This window comes from Schistosoma haematobium, chromosome ZW, assembly GCF_000699445.3.
Source record: "Schistosoma haematobium chromosome ZW, whole genome shotgun sequence".
Lineage (NCBI taxonomy): Eukaryota > Metazoa > Platyhelminthes > Trematoda > Strigeidida > Schistosomatidae > Schistosoma > Schistosoma haematobium.
In genome coordinates this window covers 66,500,837-66,524,347 of record NC_067195.1, presented here as the reverse complement: position 1 = coordinate 66,524,347, position 23,511 = coordinate 66,500,837, and the positions used below count along the sequence as shown (strand labels likewise).

At 36.1% G+C, this 23,511-nt stretch overlaps 1 protein-coding gene across 3 annotated transcripts; it reads left to right on the top strand.

Annotated features, from left to right (window-relative positions):
* Nucleotides 1-4,484: 4,484 nt before the first annotated feature.
* ORC1_1 (Origin recognition complex, subunit 1) lies at nucleotides 4,485-23,494 on the top strand (the record flags this gene model as incomplete). 3 transcript variants are annotated; one of them, XM_012942220.2, is made up of 9 exons in its annotated part: nucleotides 4,485-4,851; nucleotides 8,664-8,697; nucleotides 11,651-11,831; nucleotides 13,008-13,087; nucleotides 13,368-13,466; nucleotides 13,963-14,146; nucleotides 16,878-17,258; nucleotides 20,167-20,482; nucleotides 20,982-21,148. In XM_012942220.2, exons 1-9 carry the CDS (start codon nucleotides 4,554-4,556, stop codon nucleotides 21,146-21,148), a joined length of 1,740 nt encoding a protein of 579 aa, XP_012797674.1. In that variant the 5' UTR covers nucleotides 4,485-4,553. The 3 variants fall into 3 exon arrangements, with proteins under 3 accessions (XP_012797674.1, XP_051072228.1, XP_051072227.1); XM_051212090.1 differs by lacking the exon at nucleotides 4,485-4,851 and having other exon boundaries at nucleotides 7,941-8,697; nucleotides 20,167-23,494; XM_051212091.1 differs by lacking the exons at nucleotides 4,485-4,851; nucleotides 8,664-8,697 and having other exon boundaries at nucleotides 11,432-11,831; nucleotides 13,963-14,151; nucleotides 20,982-23,494.
* Between the last annotated feature and the right edge of the window lie 17 nt (nucleotides 23,495-23,511).

Sequence of the window (23,511 nt, the reverse complement as noted above, 5' to 3'; positions counted from 1 at the left end):
CATCTACAGAAAACTTTTTATTCGGAATTTCTCAGTCCCCCTACCTATTTGACAAGGTTCCATTAGTATCTATCTAAATATGTGTTCAAACAAATCGGATTCCAATTACAGGTCTCCACGGCGATTTTTCAAGTTGATCGGTACTAGTTCGTCAATTCGGTTTGTTTCTAATTAGTGTGACGTTCTATATTTATGCTTCTTGCATTTGTGTGGTGGCAAGTTTTCATTATTTGCTAGGTTGACTAGATTTTGCAGAAATGAGATGTGATCCTGAGGATATTCATCCTATGATCATGAGAGCCTTGGCAGATGTAATTGCTGAATCATTGACAATACTCTCAGAAGGGTTTTGTGGATATTATAGTAATTTCCACGGTTTAGATCATGAGCCAATTGAAGCTAGACCATCATAGAAAACCTGGAAGCGCTGGACGGCCGTTTCGTTCTACTGTGGGACTCCTCAGCAGTGCTCATCCACGACCTCGCCTCGCGAGATTCGAACCCAGGAGCTATCAGTCTCGCGCGTGACATATCACTAAAACTGTGCAAATTCTCAAGAGACTGGAAGGATGCAATCGTCAGTCCAGTTTATAAAGTGGGGAATAGAGAACTACCCAATCTCCCAATTTTGGGGAAGCCACTATAAAATTTTTTTGGGAAAATTCCCCAAAATTTCATCCAAACCTTGGTGAAGGTCATTTGACTTTGGGTTTTTTCCTCAAAATTTCCCCGAATTTGGGAGATTGGGTAGTTATTATTATTTATTTATTATTATTATCTTAACACATAGATATTGGTACAAGGGTGCACATACATATGCGCCACACAAATCTCATTTGATATGTGTGAGGGCTGTGATACTGCCTGGGTGCTCAAACCGAAGCAGGTAGTCTATCTTCGGGGGCCACACCCGGAGCCTTCGACCTGAAGGTCTGACCCACAAGGCAGTGGAGCAACGTAAGGAGATGTAGTCCCATGGTAGCCGGTGACCAACGATTGGTTCATACGCCACTTGTTACTTCAGGATACTGGAGCCCATGTGCACCATTGGTTTGGAATCAGGGTTTTTCAACTCCCCTAGGTGGACTCTCCATGTCCACCAACCCGGTTAAAGCGCCGGACATTCGCTTTTCGTCCTCTCAATCTCATAAACAACACCCCAGCCACGAGAAGGCAGTGATTAGGACTTCCCTGGCAGAGGCTATATACGCGTGGTCATGTGAGAGCATTTCGAGAGGGAGAGCGGACTCTCGCCACTCTCGGCCGCACCAAGGCATTTGGGGGCTAAAATACTCCATACAAAGACGGAGTTGGAAAAAATGAGATAAGACTCATTGTATTTTTCGAATAATTATTCTAAATTATGTGTTTTAAGTATGAAGGTGGTATACCAGGATGACTTCAACGGCGAAGGACCAAGATAATAAGAAGTCTACCTTATGAAGACACTGTTACGCTTTGATCTACTCCGGTCATTTTACCACAGCTTACGGGGTGATCTAATACTGGCTCATCGTACACTGAACAATGGTCCTGGTATTAATATGTTTTAACTTTCCTTTTCATCTAGCACTGACCATCCGAGACAGATCGAATTCAGATTTGTGCAGTAATGCCAGAAGGCCTACGGCCTGTTGTTCCTTTTCTAGTATGCTTCTACGAGTTTCCAGTTTTCTCTTGAATGAGACAATTGAAGGTGCGGACACCACTGCTTCGGGCAACAGGTTCCAAGAATTGATGACTCGGTGTCACAACGTGTATGCCACGGGTATTTTGTTCGTTCTTGGCTTTTCTATTCGCCTGCTGTCTTCTGAGATGTCTCGATCCAGTGGCAAGAAAAAGAGAGAATATATTAGGTCCAAAATCATTTATTAGTATTCTATGCATCAAAATTAGATCATCTCTTAATCTGCGATAGAACAGAGTAAAGAGGTCTAGCTTTCCAAGTCGCTCTTCGTATGATAAACCCCGGAGTTCTGGAATTGCACGAGTAGCTGCTCTCTGTATTTTTTCCAGGATATCCGAGTCACCTTTTAAACAGGGGCTTGCAGTCTGAACGCAGTTCTCAAGCTTAGTTCTCACTAAGGTTGTGTATACTGTAGTGAACATGGCAGTATCTAGCTTGGTGAATGTCAGTCTTAAAGCCCAGAGGGTTCTAAACCCTTTAGTTGAGACCTCCCGGTAATGGTTCGTGGTCCTAAGGTCATGACTCACTGTCACCTCAAGATCCTCGTGAGACCGGACCACGGGTACAGGCACTTCCCCTATGCTGTACCTATTAAACTTTGTATAGGCATCAGCCACTCTTTAGACCACTTAATCACATTTAAGTCTGCCTGAAGTGCGCATGCATCTGCGTCTCCCGTTATTACTTGCCAGATTTTTACATCATCAGCGTATAATAACATTGGGGATTGTACTATACATGGGAGATCATTTGCATACAGTATGAAAAGTAAAGGACCTAGGACAGAACCTTGAGATACTTCACTAAGTACTGATATCCAGGTAGAGCACTTGGAATTTATTCTTACTTAGTGTCTACGAACTACTAGGAAATCCTTAAGCCATTTTAAGAGGGGTCCGGTCATGCCAAGATTTTCTAAATTCATGAGCTGTTTATTTGTTGGCACCTCATCGAACGCCTTACCGAAATCTATGTAGACAACATCCATTGAGTTTCCGTTGTCTAGCGCCTTTATCCAATGTCCCTTTGCTATAAGGAGGTTCGTTGTGCAAGACAAACCCTTTCTGAAAACATGTTGTTCGCTGTTTAACAAGTTGTTGGTTTCCACAAATGTCACTGGTCTTTTTGACTATTCTTTTCAATATTTTAACTACAACACTGGTAAGGCTGACAAGGTCTGTGGTTCGATGGAAGTTATCTTGGTCCTGTTTTATATATGGGAGTGACGATTACATCCTTCCAGTCCATAGATAAAACACTTTTGTTAATTGTATTAAATATCACAGTCAGTATGGCTACGATATATTGTGGAATGTGTCTTAGGATTTTGGGATGTAGTTCATCTGGTCTTGTTGACTTTCCCATGTCTAAGGTGCTAAGAGCCTTAAGTATATTGTCTCGATCAAATTTCACGGTGAGCAGATGGCTTGTTGACTTTGTATTTGGGTCTATTTCTTCGTCTATAAGAGTGAAAGCTGCTCCAGAATAGTTAGCCATAGCCTCTGCTTTTTCCTGATCTTCCTCTATCATTTCAGATCCACTCCCTTCTTTAGTTAGTTTGGGAATCCAATGGTGCATCCTTGTTCTGTAATTTATGTACGAGGACAGTCTCTTAGATTGCTTGAGTGCAGATTGGGCCAAATGGATTACCCTGAGCTTCTCGGATTTTGATTATACACCTGTGGCGTCCCATCGTACTTGCTGTGCCAAGGCTGGTGGCAACATTCCAACATTTCTTCTTTTGTCTTAGTAAACGTCGAATATCCCGGCCTATCCGGGGATGACCATGCTTCTTCTTTTTTGAGACTTTCCAGGGTACCCAATTGCATAACTACCTGAAATGAGTCCATGCCTCTTGTACTGATGCCTTTGGGTCAATTTTCCAGTTTTCAGCTGATGCTGCAGAGTTGATAGCCTCCATGTCTGTCTTCCATATGTTAGGACGGGCCGGCGCAACTGTTTGACAGGTCATCTTAGCCATGAATTTAAATAAGATGACTGCATGATCGCTTCTCCCTAGTGGTGGGAGGAAAGTCATCTGACCAACGCCATCACCGTGTGTGAAGACTAAGTTCAAGAGAGACGAAGAGCTTCGTAAGTCATATTTGGTGGGACCTCTAATATATTGGAATAAAGCTAGTTCAATTGAGGTTTCTAACAGGTTGCAATCGAATGACGTTATCGACAACCCTACTTCTAAGTTTACTCAGTTTATATATGGTGCATTTAAGTCGCCTACTATAAGATTTTTTACCCCTATTACACCAGGACTTAAGTTTACTTAGGAGGAAGCCATCTACTACACATTCTGGACTACGATATACTAATTCAATATCTTGCCGTCTACATTTCAGCCTTCAACGCACCAGTTCACGTAGTTGAATTCTTGAATTCTGTTTCTGGTATCGAGTAGTGAATTACTGGAACTCAAGGAGAACTGGCAGTATCAGCACCTGTTGATGCATTCATAGCGAGATTGTATCTTAACATTACTGTAACTTCAAAGGGTTAACACAGGTCGACCGAACTCCTATTCTTACTACTGAGAGCTGGTTGTGCTGGTTTATAGGTCGTAATGGGTTTTCTCTTATCAGTTATTAGTTCGAGTTTCACTTTTTTACATCTTAATATAAAATGAGTGGATAAAAAATACAACTAGTAGCCCCTTATTTTTATGCTGCAGTAGCTTTTTTTGAGGAATTCTGGTGTTTCTAACTGTTCTATCATTTATCGAGTATTTTACTATATAGATGAATACTGACAACTGAATTTCATGCCTTTGACTTTACCATTTGTAGTTGAACGTTAACCAGACTGCATATATCATTAAAAAAAATTATTTACAGGAAATTTATACTACATCACAATGGCATTCACACGGAGGACATCTAGTCGGGCTTGCAAAGAATTGACTATGGCTCGTATTGTTGCTTGTTTAGACTCGCCACAGGAAGCTGAAATTAACCTTAAAGATAGCAGGGTCCTTTCTTCGAGATTTGATTCCTGTCTAAGATCTCGAAGAGCAACGTGTACTGGTACCTTAAAGTCTCCAGGTAATTATTTTTTCGTTTTACTGCTTTTAGTCAAGAAAATGTCAGAGCTTTGTTTATCTTCACCCCAAAGAACCCCAAAGTCACTTTTAAATACAAGCTGTTTAATTAAAAGTAAGTCATTATATGGTTTGGTGGAATTATATATATATATATATATATATATATATATATATATATATATATATATATATATATGCGTACTCGTCACAGTTAGTGACAAAAAGTGCTCAATGAAGTAAAATTAAAAGAGAGACAGTAAGGCGATGAGTTTCGAATAGAAGTAAAATCACGATAGATTTAGTTCACCTTATTATTTGTATGAAAAGCATCAACAGAGTCTTTTCTAGTCTCTATTTTTATCTCTGTCTTATAAAAATTAATTCTGCTAATTTATAGTATGATCCCTCTCAGGCTGTTGAATTAGGCTGCGTCCCTTAAATTAGTGGGAATGAGCATCGAGCTCCGGTGCTTAAATCAGGCACTGACTATAAGAGACTAACTTAAGAGAACTGAGTTATGATAACTCTGACCCCTAAGTGTACGTGTACCTGATAATCTTATGAAAAGATGACGAAGTTTGTGTTTAGAGGGCACGAAATTCGTTGATTTGTGGTGCGAATTTTGTTCGCCACAAGCGGTGGGTGTATGTATGAACCAAACATTAAAAGTCCGTAAAAATCTGTTGGATTAATATGTATTCAATAAGTCAGCCAGCTACAAGGTTGAACCAGGCACATATATGCATCGATCGAAGTTGCTATACCTCATTAGCACAACAAGGTGAATACCAAATTCATAGTAGTCACTTCAATAGTAACAATATATAAAAGAAAGATTGTGTATAAGGATATAGTACAGGAAGAAAGAATTAGTCCGTAGAAAGAAAGTTATACAGTAATTTTGATCTCACAGTTCAAGGGAAGACAAATAGTGTATACACCGACGCCATTGTGATCGATTCTGAGCCATATCACCAAGAGTCTCCAACCATTGGTTACGATAGTCACGTGGACCACAACCAAGTAGTCTGCATCTACTAACATAGCTCGGACTAGAAGTTAGTGACTTCACAGACTGGTGCCACGTTGTCCTTCGGCCGCCCCTAACTTTGTTCCAACTTCCTCCAACACTAGTCAGCATTGCGCGTCGTGGTAATCGGTGGTCGAGCATACGTAACACGTAGCCCAAGCATCTCAGTCATTGAAGATTCGCAACCTCATCAACTGATTAACCAGCTTCATGTACTTCGCTTTGGGTAGACAAGTAGTATGTTGACCCTCAAACAACTAAAGTTTGGCTCAGTGCAATCGCATCTTAAGTCTATCATGATATTAAGGAGGGCTTACTTCAATAGTGGAGCGCAAAAGGCCATACATCGGGGTGGATTAAAGTGTTTAAAAGTTTTAAATTTATTCAATATGCCCTTCCTCTATACGGCTAATCACAAAGGTAAGTTTTTCAAAACATTCTATTTACAATAGTTTAGACAAGCGATTGGGTGTAGATATTAACCCTTTATTCATGTTGAGACGATGAAGGGATTATGTGCAGTTACACGATAATCGAAGAATCACAATCGCTACCTACTTAGCATTTGTATTTTCGTGTTACATAAAGTATTAACAAGAGTTCAGTCACGTATTTTGCGCTTTTCACAGCAACATCTGCGTATTTACTATTTTACGGAATGGGTGTCATTTATAGTATACATAATATTCAGTTAACCTGTTTAAGAATTAGTATGAGATTATGAAGCAATAGACTTTACATAATATATCTTTTCACTTATGATTAATTTTTTTTGATGGAGTTTTGGTCGTGGAACTTTCATCGTTCTTCTGAACGACATCATCAGCACAAACTTCAGATAGTTCCACGACCAAAACATCCTGTTCAGAGAACAAAATTCCATCAAAATCATCCACCTGAGCTACAAATCCGTCTGTAAGAATTATGATTTAGAATTTTATGATAGGGTATTATGTAAAGAAAGCTCAAAACACATACCAAAAGTTTCAACCATGATTGACTCCAAATTATCCAACAGCGCCGTCATTTATTCTATGTGAACATCTGTCGAAATTTAAATGATTAATTTGAAAGAAACTGTACACAGGGTATATGCAATACATCACCTGAAAAAACTTTGAGATCTGAGTAATTGAAATTTAGTTAATTCCAACATTTCACCTTGCGAACTGACAAAGCTCGGACCCGTTTGCCGGGCAAAGAGTTGGAATTACTTAAATTTCAATTGCCGAGACTTAAAATATGATTTTTACGTATAATGCACTGATTTAATCTGTTTAAAAAGTACTTGAGAAATATTTGATGAATTACAGATTGATTGAGTCTTTAAAATTAACGTGTCAACTCCAAGGTTAAAATGGTCATAGAAGACCTTCATTACACGTATTCCCAGCAATTTTGTCCTTCGTGCTCTTTTACAAAGCTAAACTAACTTTTGTTCAACAAATTAATGACGTCCACGATATTAAGAAACAATGGATTAGGTTTTATTTAATACTAGTTAGGTAAGAAAGTGGAACTTACTACGATTCTTATTATTAATTAACATGATTGCTATTTATTTCAGTCGTGACAGCACGCAGATTTATGCTTGACGAGCATAAACACTTAAATAGTTTGGTTTCCTAATCATATTTTATGGTAACAATAGTAATAACAGTAGTAACTATAATAATTTTCGGAATTTTCATCTTACTAACTAAACAAAAAGCAATACTTGATTATACTTCCGTTTGCTGAAATTTTCTCTAATTATTTATATATTTAAATAATTTTAAATGTGTAACTTATTAAATACAGTGAACTAAAGGTAATTTGAAATTTTACAAATATTACAATTGCAAGGTTCCTAGAATACTAGTAAAATTCATCTGTTTATGGCTTATAATAGATCTCTCCTCTCTTATAAACCTTCAGCTCGTATTCTCAACGGGATTTATTTATATGTGTCGCTGATATAATTTGAAACGTTCATAACTGCTTACAAATATATCACCTACTAGTCTATTGAAAGATGATTTGTAATTATTCGATTTAATTCCTGTCATCATCATCTGACATCGAATAATTTTCTTTACTATTTTTATGTAGTGTCACGTAGTTTCTCATATCAGTTATCTTGATTTAATTTATCCGTGTATTCGCTTTTTTGTAGAACACTGGTTTGTAGTGTGATACATAGATAAATCAGTTAACCATATCCAGTTTATTTAAATAAGCCAGAGGTTTCCGTATAAATCGGTTGAATACATAGTTTGTAAGTATTTAATCTGTCATTACTACGTCTACAGGTAATCGATTATTATTATCATCATCATTAGGATACCTGACCTTTAGACTACTGAACTGGCATCCAATGTCTAACTTAAGTCAATTTATTATAAAAGAAGTAGATGTGAGCTTGTTTTATGTATTATCGTCCTTTCACTAAAAATAATTGATAGTAATTTAGTTCAGGTATCTTTGCATTTCCTGTCACTTATATCCGTACTCCATTCCCAATAAAACCATTTAAAAAATTTTCAGCCATTTTTTATTCTCATTTTTATTAATATGCACCCCTTTGGTGCGCGCTCTTGATTTACGATACTTTGTTAGATAATATACTAGTGGAGTCATCTTGCTGAGATACTGAATAGCTTTATTTTCGACTGAATTTTGTGAATATCCTCAGTTTTTAATCACACCCCTCTGCAACGCGTCCTTTTTAGAGGATACTAGCAAAATAGAAATCTCAAGGATGATAACTAGTTGCGGTTCGTTTCGTAAAAATGGCGGTAAAATATAAGCATACTGAATTTAAATAATTGTTATGTATATTCTCATCGGATTTCGCATGTTTTCTGATCCTGGATAGATGTAATACTCACTACTTGTTAAATCTCATTTTCCAGGAAGAGGAAGCATCTTAAATACGAACTCTCAATGGTAGGTTATAAAAAATTGTTTATAGAAAATGTTTTTGTGGTATTACGATTTAGTATTTATTGGTTTAGTTGTCTATATCTATATCGTATTTTATTGAACATTATCTATGAATTTAGCTGATCTTTTATGTATTGAAACTACAAGCTATTTATTTATTTATGTGAACATATAAATATTGGTACAAGAGGGCACCAAATATATATGCGTTACACAAAACAATGATAATTCGAAGAGAAATAAAAGAACAATAACGAACGGATTAGTATAAGGTAGTGTTATAATGATAATAGTAATCATGGGGGAAACGGAAAAGTACAATCAGAAGAAATCTTTCAGTTAAGGAAGATACAACCACTTTTTGTTTTTTATGAAGAAAGTAAAAGAAGTAGGTATCATTACCAAGGTTGGATTTGATAATTTCGAATAAATTGAGCATTGGGTTGAATGTTATAAATAAAAATAATATATTTGTAATATCATAATGAGTAGAAAATTAGATTTTCTGACGTTTCGTGACTTAGTGTAAGTCACTTCTTCAGAGAATAAATAACCAAATTAAAATTAATCCAAGTTTAAATAGTACAACGGAACAATGCATTCTCTGGGACGACATTCGTAGAACATGTCCAAGCCACCGAAGTCGGTGTTTCAAGATGGTGACATCGATTGCATTATCATCTCTGTGCCCGAACACACGATGCCGAACCTCTGCATTACTGACATGATGTTGCCACTGGATGTCAGCAGTCCTTCGGAGACAACGATGATCGAACACAGAGAGTCGTCTAACACCCTCAACTCGGAGAGGCCAGGTTTCACAAGCATAGAGCAAAAGTGCTCTCACCGACGCGTTGTAGATCCGACCTTTTACAGCCAGACTGAAATCACGAAGGCGCCAAAGGTGGCCCAGATTGGCATAAGCCGCTCTGGCTTTCCCTATATGTGCAATGATCTCATCACTCACGCCACCACCAGCACTTATGCAGCTCAGAACGTTTCAATATAGTGAAAATTCCCATTTTGCCCTTCTTTATTTACTAAATGGCAAAATGGGAATTTTCACTTATGCAGCTACCTAGATACACGAACTTCTTGACTACTTCTATCTGTTCACCATCCAGGGTGAGCACTTAATCAGTTGGCAATCAGTGTCCGTAGGTATGGTATGTGCTTTGCACCTTCGAAGTGCAAAGTACTTCTACAAGACTGGCAGGATCCTAATCCTGTACTACAAGCTAGGTACTTGTTGTTCGTGTTTCCGTGTTTTACTTTCTATCACAACTTGTGGAATTTGATTAGTTTAATTCAAACCGTGTTTCGCTACTGTCTGGGATGTATGAAATTAATTTTAGATTTTCACCTTATTATTACGAACTCATATTTTCGTAACGTATAGCTGTCAATAGATTTGTGTAACCTGTTTGTGGGCGTTTTGGGGAGCATAAATAAAAATATGTAAGTTTGTTAGTAATAATGGTAGTCTAGCCAGTCACACTGAACTTCTGGAATGAAGACGAACAATGTGAATTCAACTCAGTTTGTTGTTCGGACTTATGAAGAAAGTGAACAAAGTCTCGGTTTCATTGGATATCGATACTGAACCTAGTCGTACGACTGTTACTAATTTTAAATCCCTTTATATATATGAGATAGCATTTTCGCATATGTTTGTTATGAAACATAATACAAATATGAGTGGTACTCAGTCAGCTATCATCATTTATCATTTGCAATTAAGTCGTGAATTGAACAGACAGACATAACCTAGTATGCGCATTTTATTCGGTGAAAAATTTACAAACCAAGAAGCAAAGATAGATGATACCTAATTTTTCTATAGACCTTTAATTATGCTATTATGTTAGTAAAATCCGAAGAGATAAACTATAGTAAGTGTAAAGTTCCATCGAACTTCAAATTTCAGCCGTATACGTTATTTCAAATCTATTGTACATTGCTTGCATCATACTTTTATTAATACAACCATCGTATACGTTGACATAGTTTCCTATAATCATCACAACAAGTGGCACTCTGCGCGTTCGAATCCAAGTTCAATGTCCCGGATACTTCAGAGAATTTCTCGTACGTGCACATTATACTATTCTAAGGGGTGATTATAGTCATATCATATGAGCACACGAAACGTCAACAAAGAACCAGTCTTTTGTGAACTATTTGAACTTGATGTTTAAAGATTTTGGATATGTGATCGTGAAGATTGCATCTGAAGGTCCTTATCCTGGAACATCTGACTTCGTTATTAACTGGTGAGGAGCAGGGTCATACACATTAAGGGTTATTGAGCATTACCTAAGCGTTCACTCCATATTTCCCAGTTGTGTATGTGGAAACTCAACTGAGTAAATCCTATTCCCGCTATTCGTCGGAAGAAGTCGTCACCTAATGTCATTAAAATTTAGGCAGAGTAGCGTCATATCGCATATATCAAGGTGTGTATATATTTTGAACATTGGGATATCGTGACTTGTTCCGATTTTGGAGACTAAAACATGTAACGGCAGATTTGACTAACAAACTGATAACTTGTGCATGCATACATATTACTGATGTATGGGGAAGCCTAACACATTTAATTCAACGAAGAGTTAGCGACCTATAAAATTGATGTCAACGTATCGTTCATGATATTTAATTACATTATTTCCAGGTTGGTAATTCTCACCTATGTTATTTTATTATAAGAGAAACCCATTCTTCTGTCTATTGATCATGGAGAGTTTGAGCCAATTGTCCGGTCTCGGTAGTTTTCATTTTAGCACATTGCATAATTGAATATCATCCATCTATCAAAATTCTTTTCTTTCATTTCAAAAGTTGAATATTTGCCCATCAATTCATAAAACTTATTTCATACCAATTATATTATTTAGTACTGGTGTTATACTCATTTGTTTTAATCAAAAAGACATGTTTTATTAATCATAATCAGTCCGATGGATAGCGAAGATTCATATGATGAAAGTTCCATCTCGACCAGTGAATCAAATTTTTCGACATGTAATTCATCAGATTCTTCCGACTTTACTGAACAACAATTTCAACACAGAAACAGGTTGAAAGGTCCTATAATAAAGTCATTCCCTGTAAGAAGAACAAAGCCCAATGTGTGTGTAAGTTAAACTTCAACTGTTTATTAATTTTTGAAATAATTCTGTATATCTGTCAGCATCATATTCACAAGATTTATCTTGACATTCAACTGATTAACCACCAGGCTTTGAGCTAACACCTACCTAATTGGATTATGTTTGAATGGTTAACCTTATATGTTCAGTCAGTTATCATCAACACACAGCCTAACCAAGATGTACGCTGATCTAAGTTATCGTACTACACTAGAACGATGGAATGAAAATAACAAGCGAAATCGAATTTGAAACGATATATTAGCAATGATAATTAGTACGACTGAACATTTGGAAGATAGTTCGAAAAAATGGAGCGGAAATGTATGTAAGAAGGAAAACTGGAGTTAAGGATCACGATAAGTATAAAGAGTTACCGCCCATACGCTATTGTGAATAATTCTGAGCCTTAGGCGAAGTTTTGTTCTCTGAGTTGGTTGGTTCGACCATGGGGCTTTCATTGTTCTTCTGAACAACATCATGAGCACAAACTTCAGGCAGAAATCTACCTAAATCATCCACTTGAGCTACAAATCTTCTCGACCATCTTATAATTCTGAGCCATTTCACGCAGTTTCTTAACGCTGATAGCGGTTATCGTACTGCTTTCAACCAGTAATTCTACATCTACCAACATTACTCAGAACATCAGTCAATGACTTTCCGTTATATGAAAAATATAATAACAATGTTTAAACCATTGAGCTCATGCTTAATGCTGAGTTCGTGGACGAAATCTCAAAACATTAATAGTATGGATCTCATCTTCACTCGTCAAAATAAACTGGATTTGATTAGACTTAGTTGCGGAACAAAGTGGCTTCAGTTACGGCTTTTTTGCAACCTTTTCTTTGTTTATTCAAAAGTACTAAATTAATAGATTCCTATATATTTCAAAATGGTTCTACTGATTATTACATTAATTTGTTTTCAGTATTTCAAGTAGACAATTTTTCCTGTAAAATGATCAAGTTTAAAGAGCACTTCTTTGAAATCATCCATAAGATTAATCATAAATATTTATTAATCAAGTACATTTAATTGTCTATCTTATTATAATTACGTTGATTACACGCGTATTTGTGTGTGTTCATTAAGTATCCAGTATTCGTATCATGATAATAGGATACCTCTGAATGATACATATTGTCTTTATTGTAGGCCAATAAAGGCTCGGTATCGGCTCATAGGAAGCGCACTCCTAGTCAGGTGTCCCGTGGTGAGTCTTTTCTTAATTTAAGGTAAGTCAAACTTTTGAATTATCAAGTATAGCCCATAGTTTTTCCGTTGAGTTGATTATCCACACCGAATTTGTTAACTTGTTAATTCTAAGATTACTTGACTATAAGTTTGTTACTGTTAACTAATAATATTATTAATAATACACTAATAATAATATTCTTGCAAACTAAGCAGTAAAGCAAGTTATTTATGTAACTACTTATTTTATGATCATAGTTTTTAAAATAATGCATTTTCTAGTCAAAGGCATATTCAATCAATATTTCATTTTTTATATAGTTCTACGAATTCGGAATATGGATGGTTACCTGGTCGTGAACAAGAATTTGAAAATATTTATACATTCATACTCAATAAACTATCTCAAAATTCTGGCGGGTATATTTTTTATAGTTTTGTATTTTATGTGTAATACTATTTATTTTCACTATTGTACCTTTCGGATAAAAATTTTCTTAGAAAATGAATTAAATAAACGTAGAAAACGGTTTAGTTCACTGATATAGACGTTTAAGTTCTTAACGATATCTGGTCATGACCTCAAACTCATTACGTTTCTATAAATAAGTGGAGAATATCCATATTCTGCTACTAATACTTCTAAACAAATTAATATAACTTCTGCTTAATGTACTTTTCTTTTTAACAGTAGTATAAACATAATAAATCTAATTTTACTTTTCACAACTTTGCAATTAACACAGGCTAATACATCCCGACTTCTATGTGAGCTACCGCTATATCTGTTTATCTGTGAATGTAATATTATTTGTATTATTCCCATACGTGAAGTGGGATCGTTCTTTTTTAATAATTCTTTTCGAACTTTGTTGACATGTATATCATGTTTCTTTTTAATATAATTTCGTTAAAGCTGTATGTATATATCTGGTATTCCGGGTACTGGTAAAACAGCATCAGTTCAAGCGGTACTGTCAACGATGCATAAATTGGTTGCTGATTCAGGTTTGGAAAGCCAAATACCCACATTCCAAGTAATCTATGTTAATGGCATGCGTGTCAGTGATCCCAAGCAGGTTTACGTGGAGATATATGAAGTAAGGTACATTGTGTTCTAAACATTAATATGGAAATATTTTCTTTAACATAGTAAATTTTCCACCCATCGAAACTTATTAAATTAGTCCATATGTCAATTAATTTACCTTAATTGCTGAAGTTCGAAATTTTTGTGACATACTACGATCAAAATGTATAAACTGCCCGTACGTCGGTTAATCGAGTGATTGGATTGTTCCGTTCAATGTCCAGATATTCTTGTGATCACCAACTTTGCTATTTTAGTGTTAGTATTTTGGAGTAAGAATGACAGCTATCTGCCTGATCCATTCTTGACCCTGTACATCCATACGTGGAATTCAGAAATAAAAGTGAGTTTCTCAAAACGACACAGAACAATGGGATATCGCATAGGTCTAACTCAAATTGGAGTCAGTTAAGAAGTAGCTACCCCTGTCCTCCACCACGTCCTAATAATATCCTTAATAACCTGTATGCTTTTTTAGTCATTCATGGTACAATTGTGCTTCGGTATGGCTAAGTTATAGCTATAGAGGTTCACTGTCTACGACTTAGTGCTTGCATGTGAATTTGTTAGCGTTATTTCAGGGCAACACAAATCATATATCATACGTTTTAATCACTGATAACGGTTACAGATCTGTGTGGAAGCAATCAGGTTATCAGCACGTAATAAAGAAAGAAAATTACCACCAATGGTGAACAATAGAGCCGTGAACAAGTTATCCTTGCTTACTACCCACGCCATACTGTAGTGAACGAAGACTTGGTGGGGATAACCAATTTATTGTTTCATACAGATTACAGAAAGTTTTCGTGAAATATGAAAACCATACATTGAATACTTCATTTGCACATCTTCCATCAATTATTTCTTACAAACTTCATCGTTTTTATTCCTGTTGTTATTACAATTACTCTCTGTTTACATTCCTGTTTTCTTCGAATCGATCTTCTCAAAATTCTGCTGTCATTCGTTCCACTTCTGGTTGGTGTTACATACTACTTATGTCTGTCAATAGAAGTACCATACACAACAATACTATTTAATATCCTGAACTCTCTGACAAAGCAGAATAACTAATTTTGCACTAACATAAAGTTCAAGGGACATCTAGTGAAAAATCGGCTTTTGAAAATTGGTAGTTTCGTTTGCTTCTAACAAAACTTTACAACCTGAGATGAGGATTAATAGCAAAATCCAGAACCTTGGGGGTCGACCATCTCCTTCGGTTTTCCAGGCTAGAGAGATAGCATAAGCCAAATATATTGACCACTTTAGGAGGACATTGCTAATGTTACATTCCTATTTTGAACTCAAACTGTCGTCATGACGATAGCTTGTGTATTGTTTTCCATTCTTTGATCTATTCTGTCATGATGGAACCTTAAGAAAACAAAAATTACAACCAACATAGATCATCATCTGTCTGTGATAGGCGAACACAAGCATCACGTTAGGATATTTATATATGTTTCAAACTCGTTATTAGTTTGGTATTATTTTAATTTCTTGTGAGCTGCATGTTAACTAGCATAAGCATTGACCAAGATAACTTATGTTTGTAATTAGGTGTATATTTATTTTCAGTATGGGGTTGTAGAGGTTGTTGAATCCGATCAAAATCATGGACCGATCAATGTTAGAACACAATTGGAAACCTGGAAGGACTAGGCGGCCTTTTCGTTATAGTATGGGACTCCTCAGAAGTGCGCATCCACGATCCCACACGTGGGACTCGAACCCAGGACCTTCGGTCTCGCGCGAACGCCTAATATACAGACCATTGAGTTGTCCTCCAGCGGTGTTAATGTTTAGCATCACCCAATTCACGGTATTGCGCGACTACCTATTGTCTTCGGTGGGTAGTTGTCTTACACCCAACACAGTTGGACTCCACTAAAAGTTAGGCATTTGCTGGAGACTGAAGGTTCTGGGTTAGTCTCACGGGCATTTTTGTTGGAAAATTAAGAGAAAATAAGTAACATAAGCAGTGATCTAATTTTATTGTAGAAGCAGTAGCTTAATAGTTAAGGCGTTCAACTTTCAACCATTAAGTCTCAAATTTGAAACTTGCTGCTCCTACCTCATTTTATGTAACTAGGTAGTAAATATCATGGCGCACACCCAAGTACCTGATGAATAAATTAATTATACTTATGTACTATTTGACTTTTTCGTCGAGATGGTAAGCGAGAGCAAACCGTCGTTAAGTGGTATTATTTAGTTACTGTACAGTCGTTCGAATTTGTTTACTGTAATGTAATGAATGAAGATTCGGTTTAGTATAAACCAATTTACTGTATTATGCAAAATCACACACTGTATTTGTAAAATATGAGGATAATACATTAAATACACTATTTATCCATCTTCATTGAATTGTCCCGTACAGACTTCATCGTTCTTTCGTTCCTGCTTCATTTCGATCGCTTTCTGTTTTCTTTTGTCTTCTCTCCATTTTCCCCTTTTGTTCGTAGGAAATCTGCCTTCGATTCCTGATATACACTACTTATATCTGTCAGTACAAGTAGTATACACTACAATATGATAATACAAAACGTAAAGATTCATTTTAATAAGACTGTTAATAGAAAAAAAAGAATAAATCAGTTACATCTCAACATACTCATGTACAGTTGTGTGACTCTTCCATTTTATCTGGAAGAGAATTGCTTGCTATCATTGTTCTGTATATCACCAGCACATCTGACCCTAGTACACTTTGATTTCTGTATCTTTTTTAGCAACTAACTGGTTTAACTGCAACTGCAAAATGTGCTTCTGACTTGTTAGAAAAAGAATTTTGTCATAATGTAATTAAAAAAGTATCTCATAGTAAAGTTTCTGAAAAACCAGTTGTTTTAGTCATTGATGAATTGGATTTGTTATGTACTCGTCGACAAAACATACTCTACAGTCTTTTTGATTGGCCTACACGCCATAACAACCATCGTGTTTTAATAGTATTGGCTATTGCCAATACCATGGATTTACCGGAACGTTTACTTCATCCACGAGTAGCCAGTCGTTTAGGCTTAACTAGACTTACTTTCGCACCTTATTCTCACGAACAACTTGCTCAAATTGTGCGACATCATTTATCGTCTTTATCAAATATGTTTCAGGTAAGTGTTTTTTACTTGATAACTTTATTTTTAGAGCTCCCTTATATTTTCCTATACACAGTTATGCTTAACTCAGTTCTTCGGAACTGCACCATATCCTTTCCAGTGTAAAGGTTGTCAGAAATGATTCATTTCAAATATCTGTTTCACTATTGTTACTCGAATTTATAAATTTAAATAGTTAAGTAGATGGATTAATTTCATTAACTTAGTTTTACTTTTTATTCATTTACCTTCATTGATCACCACTACCGCCTCATTCATCATGTTGACATCAACCATATAAATTATTTATTTTAGTTATAACCTTTTTCATTATTTGTTAGACGAATATCTTGTGGTCATTTGTATTTGTTTATTTTATTTATATAAACACATAAACATTGGTACAAGGAGGCACCAAATATGTATGCGCCACACAAATCGTTCGATTTATATGATGGCTGGAATACTACTCGGGTGCCCAAAACGAAGCAAGTGGTTTTCTTAGGAGGTCACTCCGGATACTTTGTTTTAGAGGTCTGTTCCAAAAGACAGTGGAGCAACGTTAGGAGATGCAGTTCCATGGTAGCCGGTGACCAACAGTAGGTTCATACGCTATTTGTTCCCTCAGGATGCTGGAGCCCATGTGCACCATTGCTTTGAAATCAGGGTTTTCCAACTCCTCTAGGTGGATCCTCCATATCTACCAATCCGGTTAATGGGTCGGACATTCGCTTTTCGTCCTCTAAATTTCGTAAACAACACTCCCATCACGATTATGCAGTGAGTAAGACTACCCTGACAGTGGCTGTATACGCATGGTCTTATGAGAGTATTCGGAGAGCGGACTCTCTTCACCCTCGGTCATACCAGGGGCTGTAGTCATCTTAAAGTGATGTGACAATGTGTATCTAAACGTGCTGTGCGTTAAGTAGTGTGCCTGTATTTACAAACCCTCTTGTTAAATTCTTATACTTTTGCTGAAAAGTCTTAGATCTGTTTCATACACTTAAGGAAACTCAACGATTCTTTTGTAGTGAACATGGTATCATGTATCTTACTAACTAGTAGATTCTATTATGATACTGACAGTTTGCAAGAATTTACAGGTACCCAGATTTCCGATATCCATATAACACTGCCCAAAACGTTTCATGAATGATGCGAAGTATCCGACCATAAGTTAGGGAGATATAACATGGTGATGATTTCACAATTTATGATGAATCTATTGCGTTGGTTATTGTTATATCAGTTTTATATTATTGAGATATGTCAGAAAGATGTTTTTAATCCTGTTTGTCATGCTTCCTATGGATAATTTCACAGACTATGTGAAGTACAATAGACTAGACAAAAAAACTTACAAGAAGTAGGCTACGTACCTAAGATTATAAATTTGCTAAGTATATGTCTAGTAACAGCTTTTGTAGCTATACGCGGCAGGACTATGATTTGTGGATGAGCCAGTCGATAGAGAGTAAGCAATTTCAAGCTCGCGGGGTCTATTTCAGTGCCCAATACATACGTACGATCGGTCTACAGAAGATTTCAAGGGCGTTATCATTGAGAGGCTACAATAGATGAGATTACTGATAAGCCTTTTTACTTGTGATTGAGCTATTCAAATGACTACTGGACATTGTGCAGACTATTGCGACGATACTGTATTTCGAGGTAATATGTATTGAAGGAAGAAATCTTCTAGAGCGGGAACTTTCTTCACTCGGCCCCGATTGACACTAATGGTAATTGTTGTAAACTGGATAATAAGAGCACTAGTAACACTAGCCGTGACCTTTGAAAATGTTAATGAAGCTTCGGCAGTTTAGTGGTTTGAGTACTTTAGAGATATATTTGCGATAAAGATGATGACCTTGAATCAGTAGTTTGGGGGAATCGGGAGAATCGTAGAGATCGATGAAACAGTAGTTAGAAATGCAAATTCATCAGAGAAAGAAGTGCTAGAGAAGACTAGGTACGTAGTACTTCCTCAAATACACTTAGGTCATCACACAAAGGGACATTTCCAGCAGGTCAGAAACCGACAGGCTAAAACGCTAATACAAGCTATACGGGAGTATGTGCAACCGAGTAACACAACATACACGGACGACTGGAGGGCATATATGTAGTTTCGTCGTTCACATGAAACATCTCGTAGACTCCACCACAGAAGTACACACCAGTAATATAGAAGCACTGTGACCGAGACTAAAAGAATTCTTGTGACCTTATCACGACTTTAGAGGTAGGTTTTTGTGAAGTCACATATATGAGTTCCTGTACCATATGCATCACGATTTCAGAACTGTAGAACCTCTTTCTAACCTGGAAAAGTTTATAAATCACGCTAGGGTAGTGTATCTAGTCTAAATTTCCGGCTTTGTTTAGTATATTCTTACTCTATACCAACTGTTTTTTGATAGCCTGAAATTCATAAGTCACTGAGATTCGTTCAAATGTCGTCCATAAATTAAAGTATCGCCCGTTAATTGAGTAGAATTACTTTAATAACTTCGATTTTGCACTTTGAGCTCCATTATATAGCTCGGTCTATTATTTAGACGTTCCGCATTTTTTTAACCACTTAATTTATTCCACTAGTTGTATCTGGGACACAATTCTCATTGACTCACACATTCTGTATCGTTTTCTCACACCTGAACTAAAAAGCTGACTTTCATTCTCTGAATGGTTTTTCTCGCCCTCCTGAATTTCAGGGTAATCTCGAAAAATATTCTTTTTGCTTCGTCAACTCAATCTAGTTGACTATCATTTTTTTAGACTGAATCAGACTTAGACAAAGACCTTATTCATCTGTTGGGGGACATGAATTTACTAATCTCATTCTCCTGCATTTCTTTTCGCATTCATACACATTTAGATCTTTATAATTCCTTTCTAAATCATTTTTCCTTTACAGCCTAAAGCACTTGAATTGGCTGCACGTAAGGTAGCTGCTGTTTCTGGTGATGTGCGACGTGCTCTTGATATCTGCAAAAGAGCTGCTGAAATTGTTTCATCTATTGGGAAAGGTAACAAAGAAATAGATATTTCGCATATCAATGCCGCTTTAAAAGAGATGTTCACTACACCGAAATCAGAAGCTATATGTGCTTGTTCATTATATGAGAAATTGTTTCTTCGTGCTGTTATAGCTGAATTTCAGGCGCGTTCAACAGAAGAAGCTCGATTAGACCGGTGTATTCGTCAAATGTTTGCACTTTGTCGACTTGAAGGTTAGTGAATTTCTTATAACCACTTCTGATATCGCTAACAAAAGTCAACACATTTACATTATATGAGTAGTTACAGCCCACTCTTACGCTAATTTTATTCACCGATTTTGTAACATTTATTTTTCCTCATTCGTCTATCAATTATAATTAGAGTTCGCATTCGTCAGTGAGTTCTTTCTGTGAATATTCCCATCGAAATCCCTCACCTTTCCATTACGATCCTAGTTCTAGTATAGGAGATATATGTGAAATAATCACTATTTGTATTAGGATACAATTAGGTGCACCATTGATGTTAGTTTAACCTTCCCGTATCATAATTTATATGGCAACTTTTAGACTCTTTGGTGGTCGAAAATTAACTACTGGCCTTTTTTTGGTCATCAGTGACAAATACAAGTTTATGCTGAGTAATATTGTCACAATAAGTTAATTGTTCACCAAGGGCATTATTAAGTCAAGGACTTTCATTTATATCAAGCTTTTTGGTCCTTTTCAGGTGTTCCATGTCCAACTACATCAGAAGTATTTGCTATTTGTGCTAGTCTTGGAGCTCATAAGCTATTGTTAACTGAAAGATCGCGATGCGATATTTCAATGCTTGTCCGTCTCAATTGTACAAAGTCGGATATATTATACTGTTTAAATCAACAACCTGACTTATAAATCTAAAATATACTGAACGAATTACTCTAAACTTAGAAAGAGATGTTTTAATGGACGATTATCCAACCAATCATCTGTATGTTCGAGATTATATTTGTATTTTTCATTTCAAAAACGACATACTGATGTTCATGCATTTCAGTAAATTTGTCGGTATTATATTTAATTGATTCTAGTCCATGTTTACAACTTTACCATGGATAAAAACTAAGAATTTTTATTTGTTTTTTATGAATCAATGCAGTTAATAAACTAGATTAGAACTAGTTTAGCATATTTCTATTATATCTATTAAATAAGCGTTAATTAACTCTCCCATTTCTCGATAATCCCACATATTTCTAAATTCTTTTCTTAAATCTGCTCAAATCACTTTTTACTGACAAATTTTTTAGTTGCAATATGTTATTGTTTTAGGCCAGCTTTAACCGAACGAAAGTAACTATAAATTTAAATTCATCTTCCTAATGAATAGATGATCGTTTTCATGTTTCTTCTTAAAAATGTTTGCTTTGAGTCATTCTACAACAGTTTCATAGCTAAGTTGTCATCTAAAGAACGCTATCTCATTTAAATCTGACATAAAAAACGTTAATTGAAAAATGTGAAAATAAAATACTTCTATGTAATTGAGAACCATTTTCGATGTAATACGATAGTTGACGCATTGAAAAAGGTACTACGTTGTTACTGCGTTTTTCACTAACCCGTCACCATTATAATTCCACTAGATTTATAGTTAGACTACACGCCACGGTTGCAGATATTGCATTTATTAGTGAGAAGCCGTGACCAGTGGAGTTCAACCGGGTCTGTTGTGAGATAGTAAGTCACTTAAGACAATGATTGGCGGTAGCGCAGTTTCGTAGATTGGTTAAAGTTAGACATTAACACCGCTAGATGGCGGCTCAGTGATCTAAAGGTTAGGCGTTCGCGTGCGAAACTGATAGGTCCTGGGTTCGAGTCTCACGGGGCGGGGTCGTGGATGTGCACTGCTGAGGAGTCCCATACTAGGATGAAACAGCCGTAAAGTGCTTCCAGGTTTTCTATGGCGGTGTAGCTTCAATTAACTCATGCATTCAGTTATTAAAGCTAATTATATCATGTATGAGTAAGCCTAGTGGCTCTCACCGATAATCAGATATATCTACGGGAAGCGTACGTCCCACCACGGCTTCATCACGTACATAAAATAACCACATTGCTGATACGTTAGATCAGTCGAACTTAGATCAAAAGATAACCACACACTATTGACCAGAATTCAACACCATTGCTTAAGGGAGGACACGCAAGTGGTTGAAGATATGAGTCTCTTTTCTAAGGGACAAAGCTGTGTGAACGGATGATTATACATATATTTATAGGTTCGGTTTAACCAGCAAACCTTCATAACATGGACTAAGTCTTGAATAGATTAATAAAATATAAGGTTGGGATCATACTCTTCGTATAAAGTGCCTTCACTAAGATAGATTATTTGACCCAAAAAGTACAAAAAATAATATTGATAGTTTCACATGTTTGGGATTTAGAAACTATTAAAGAAGCCTTGGAATAAGTTGTGATACAGAGTAGTTGCAGCATTATTTTCAAGAAATATTTGATATTACTAGGAATAGCAGGATCGCCAAATTACACGGTGTCGCTATAATCAAAAGGTATATACTTCAACTAATCTCTCAAGTATTGGCATAATTGTAAGGACATGCTTCACATTTACCAGTGAAAAGAAATGTCAAACGATCGTCATATTAGTTCATAACCAACTTTTAAACAAAGAAAATAGTATTCTTATATATTTCATGCACTGTTTCGAAGCCATGGATAGTTCCGCCTACGCTACTTATCACTTGTCAATAAATTACTCATTCAATATTCTCTGACTGCTAGTGGATCATTGAAAAAGATTTAAATATATTGTGCTAGTAAGAACTACAACTACTTGCATCAAGAACTTTGTGGTATTTTATTGTTTAGAAATTTAGAGATGCTAGAAAAACAATGAGATACACTAATTTGTTGTAGTTCATTCAAATATGAGAAGTGATTCTCGTAAACTTAAAAATATGTCGGCTATAGATCGTATCTTTGATGCCTAATTTGTTCTATTATGACATACTGTTACTACCTCTATTACTCTGGAATTTGCCCTGGCAATTTCATCTCGCTGTGCTAATGTGGTGTGGCAACTTGAACCAATGTACACACGTACCTGGTTCTGTGTTTCGTGTAACTAAATGACTGGAATCAACTTTGCACAATTAACATCCGTTAATCATATGGGATTGAAAGACTATTTACCAGACAGCACAAATAATTCATCCTTTCATGAATCTAATGAATCCTTATCTAAATGATAA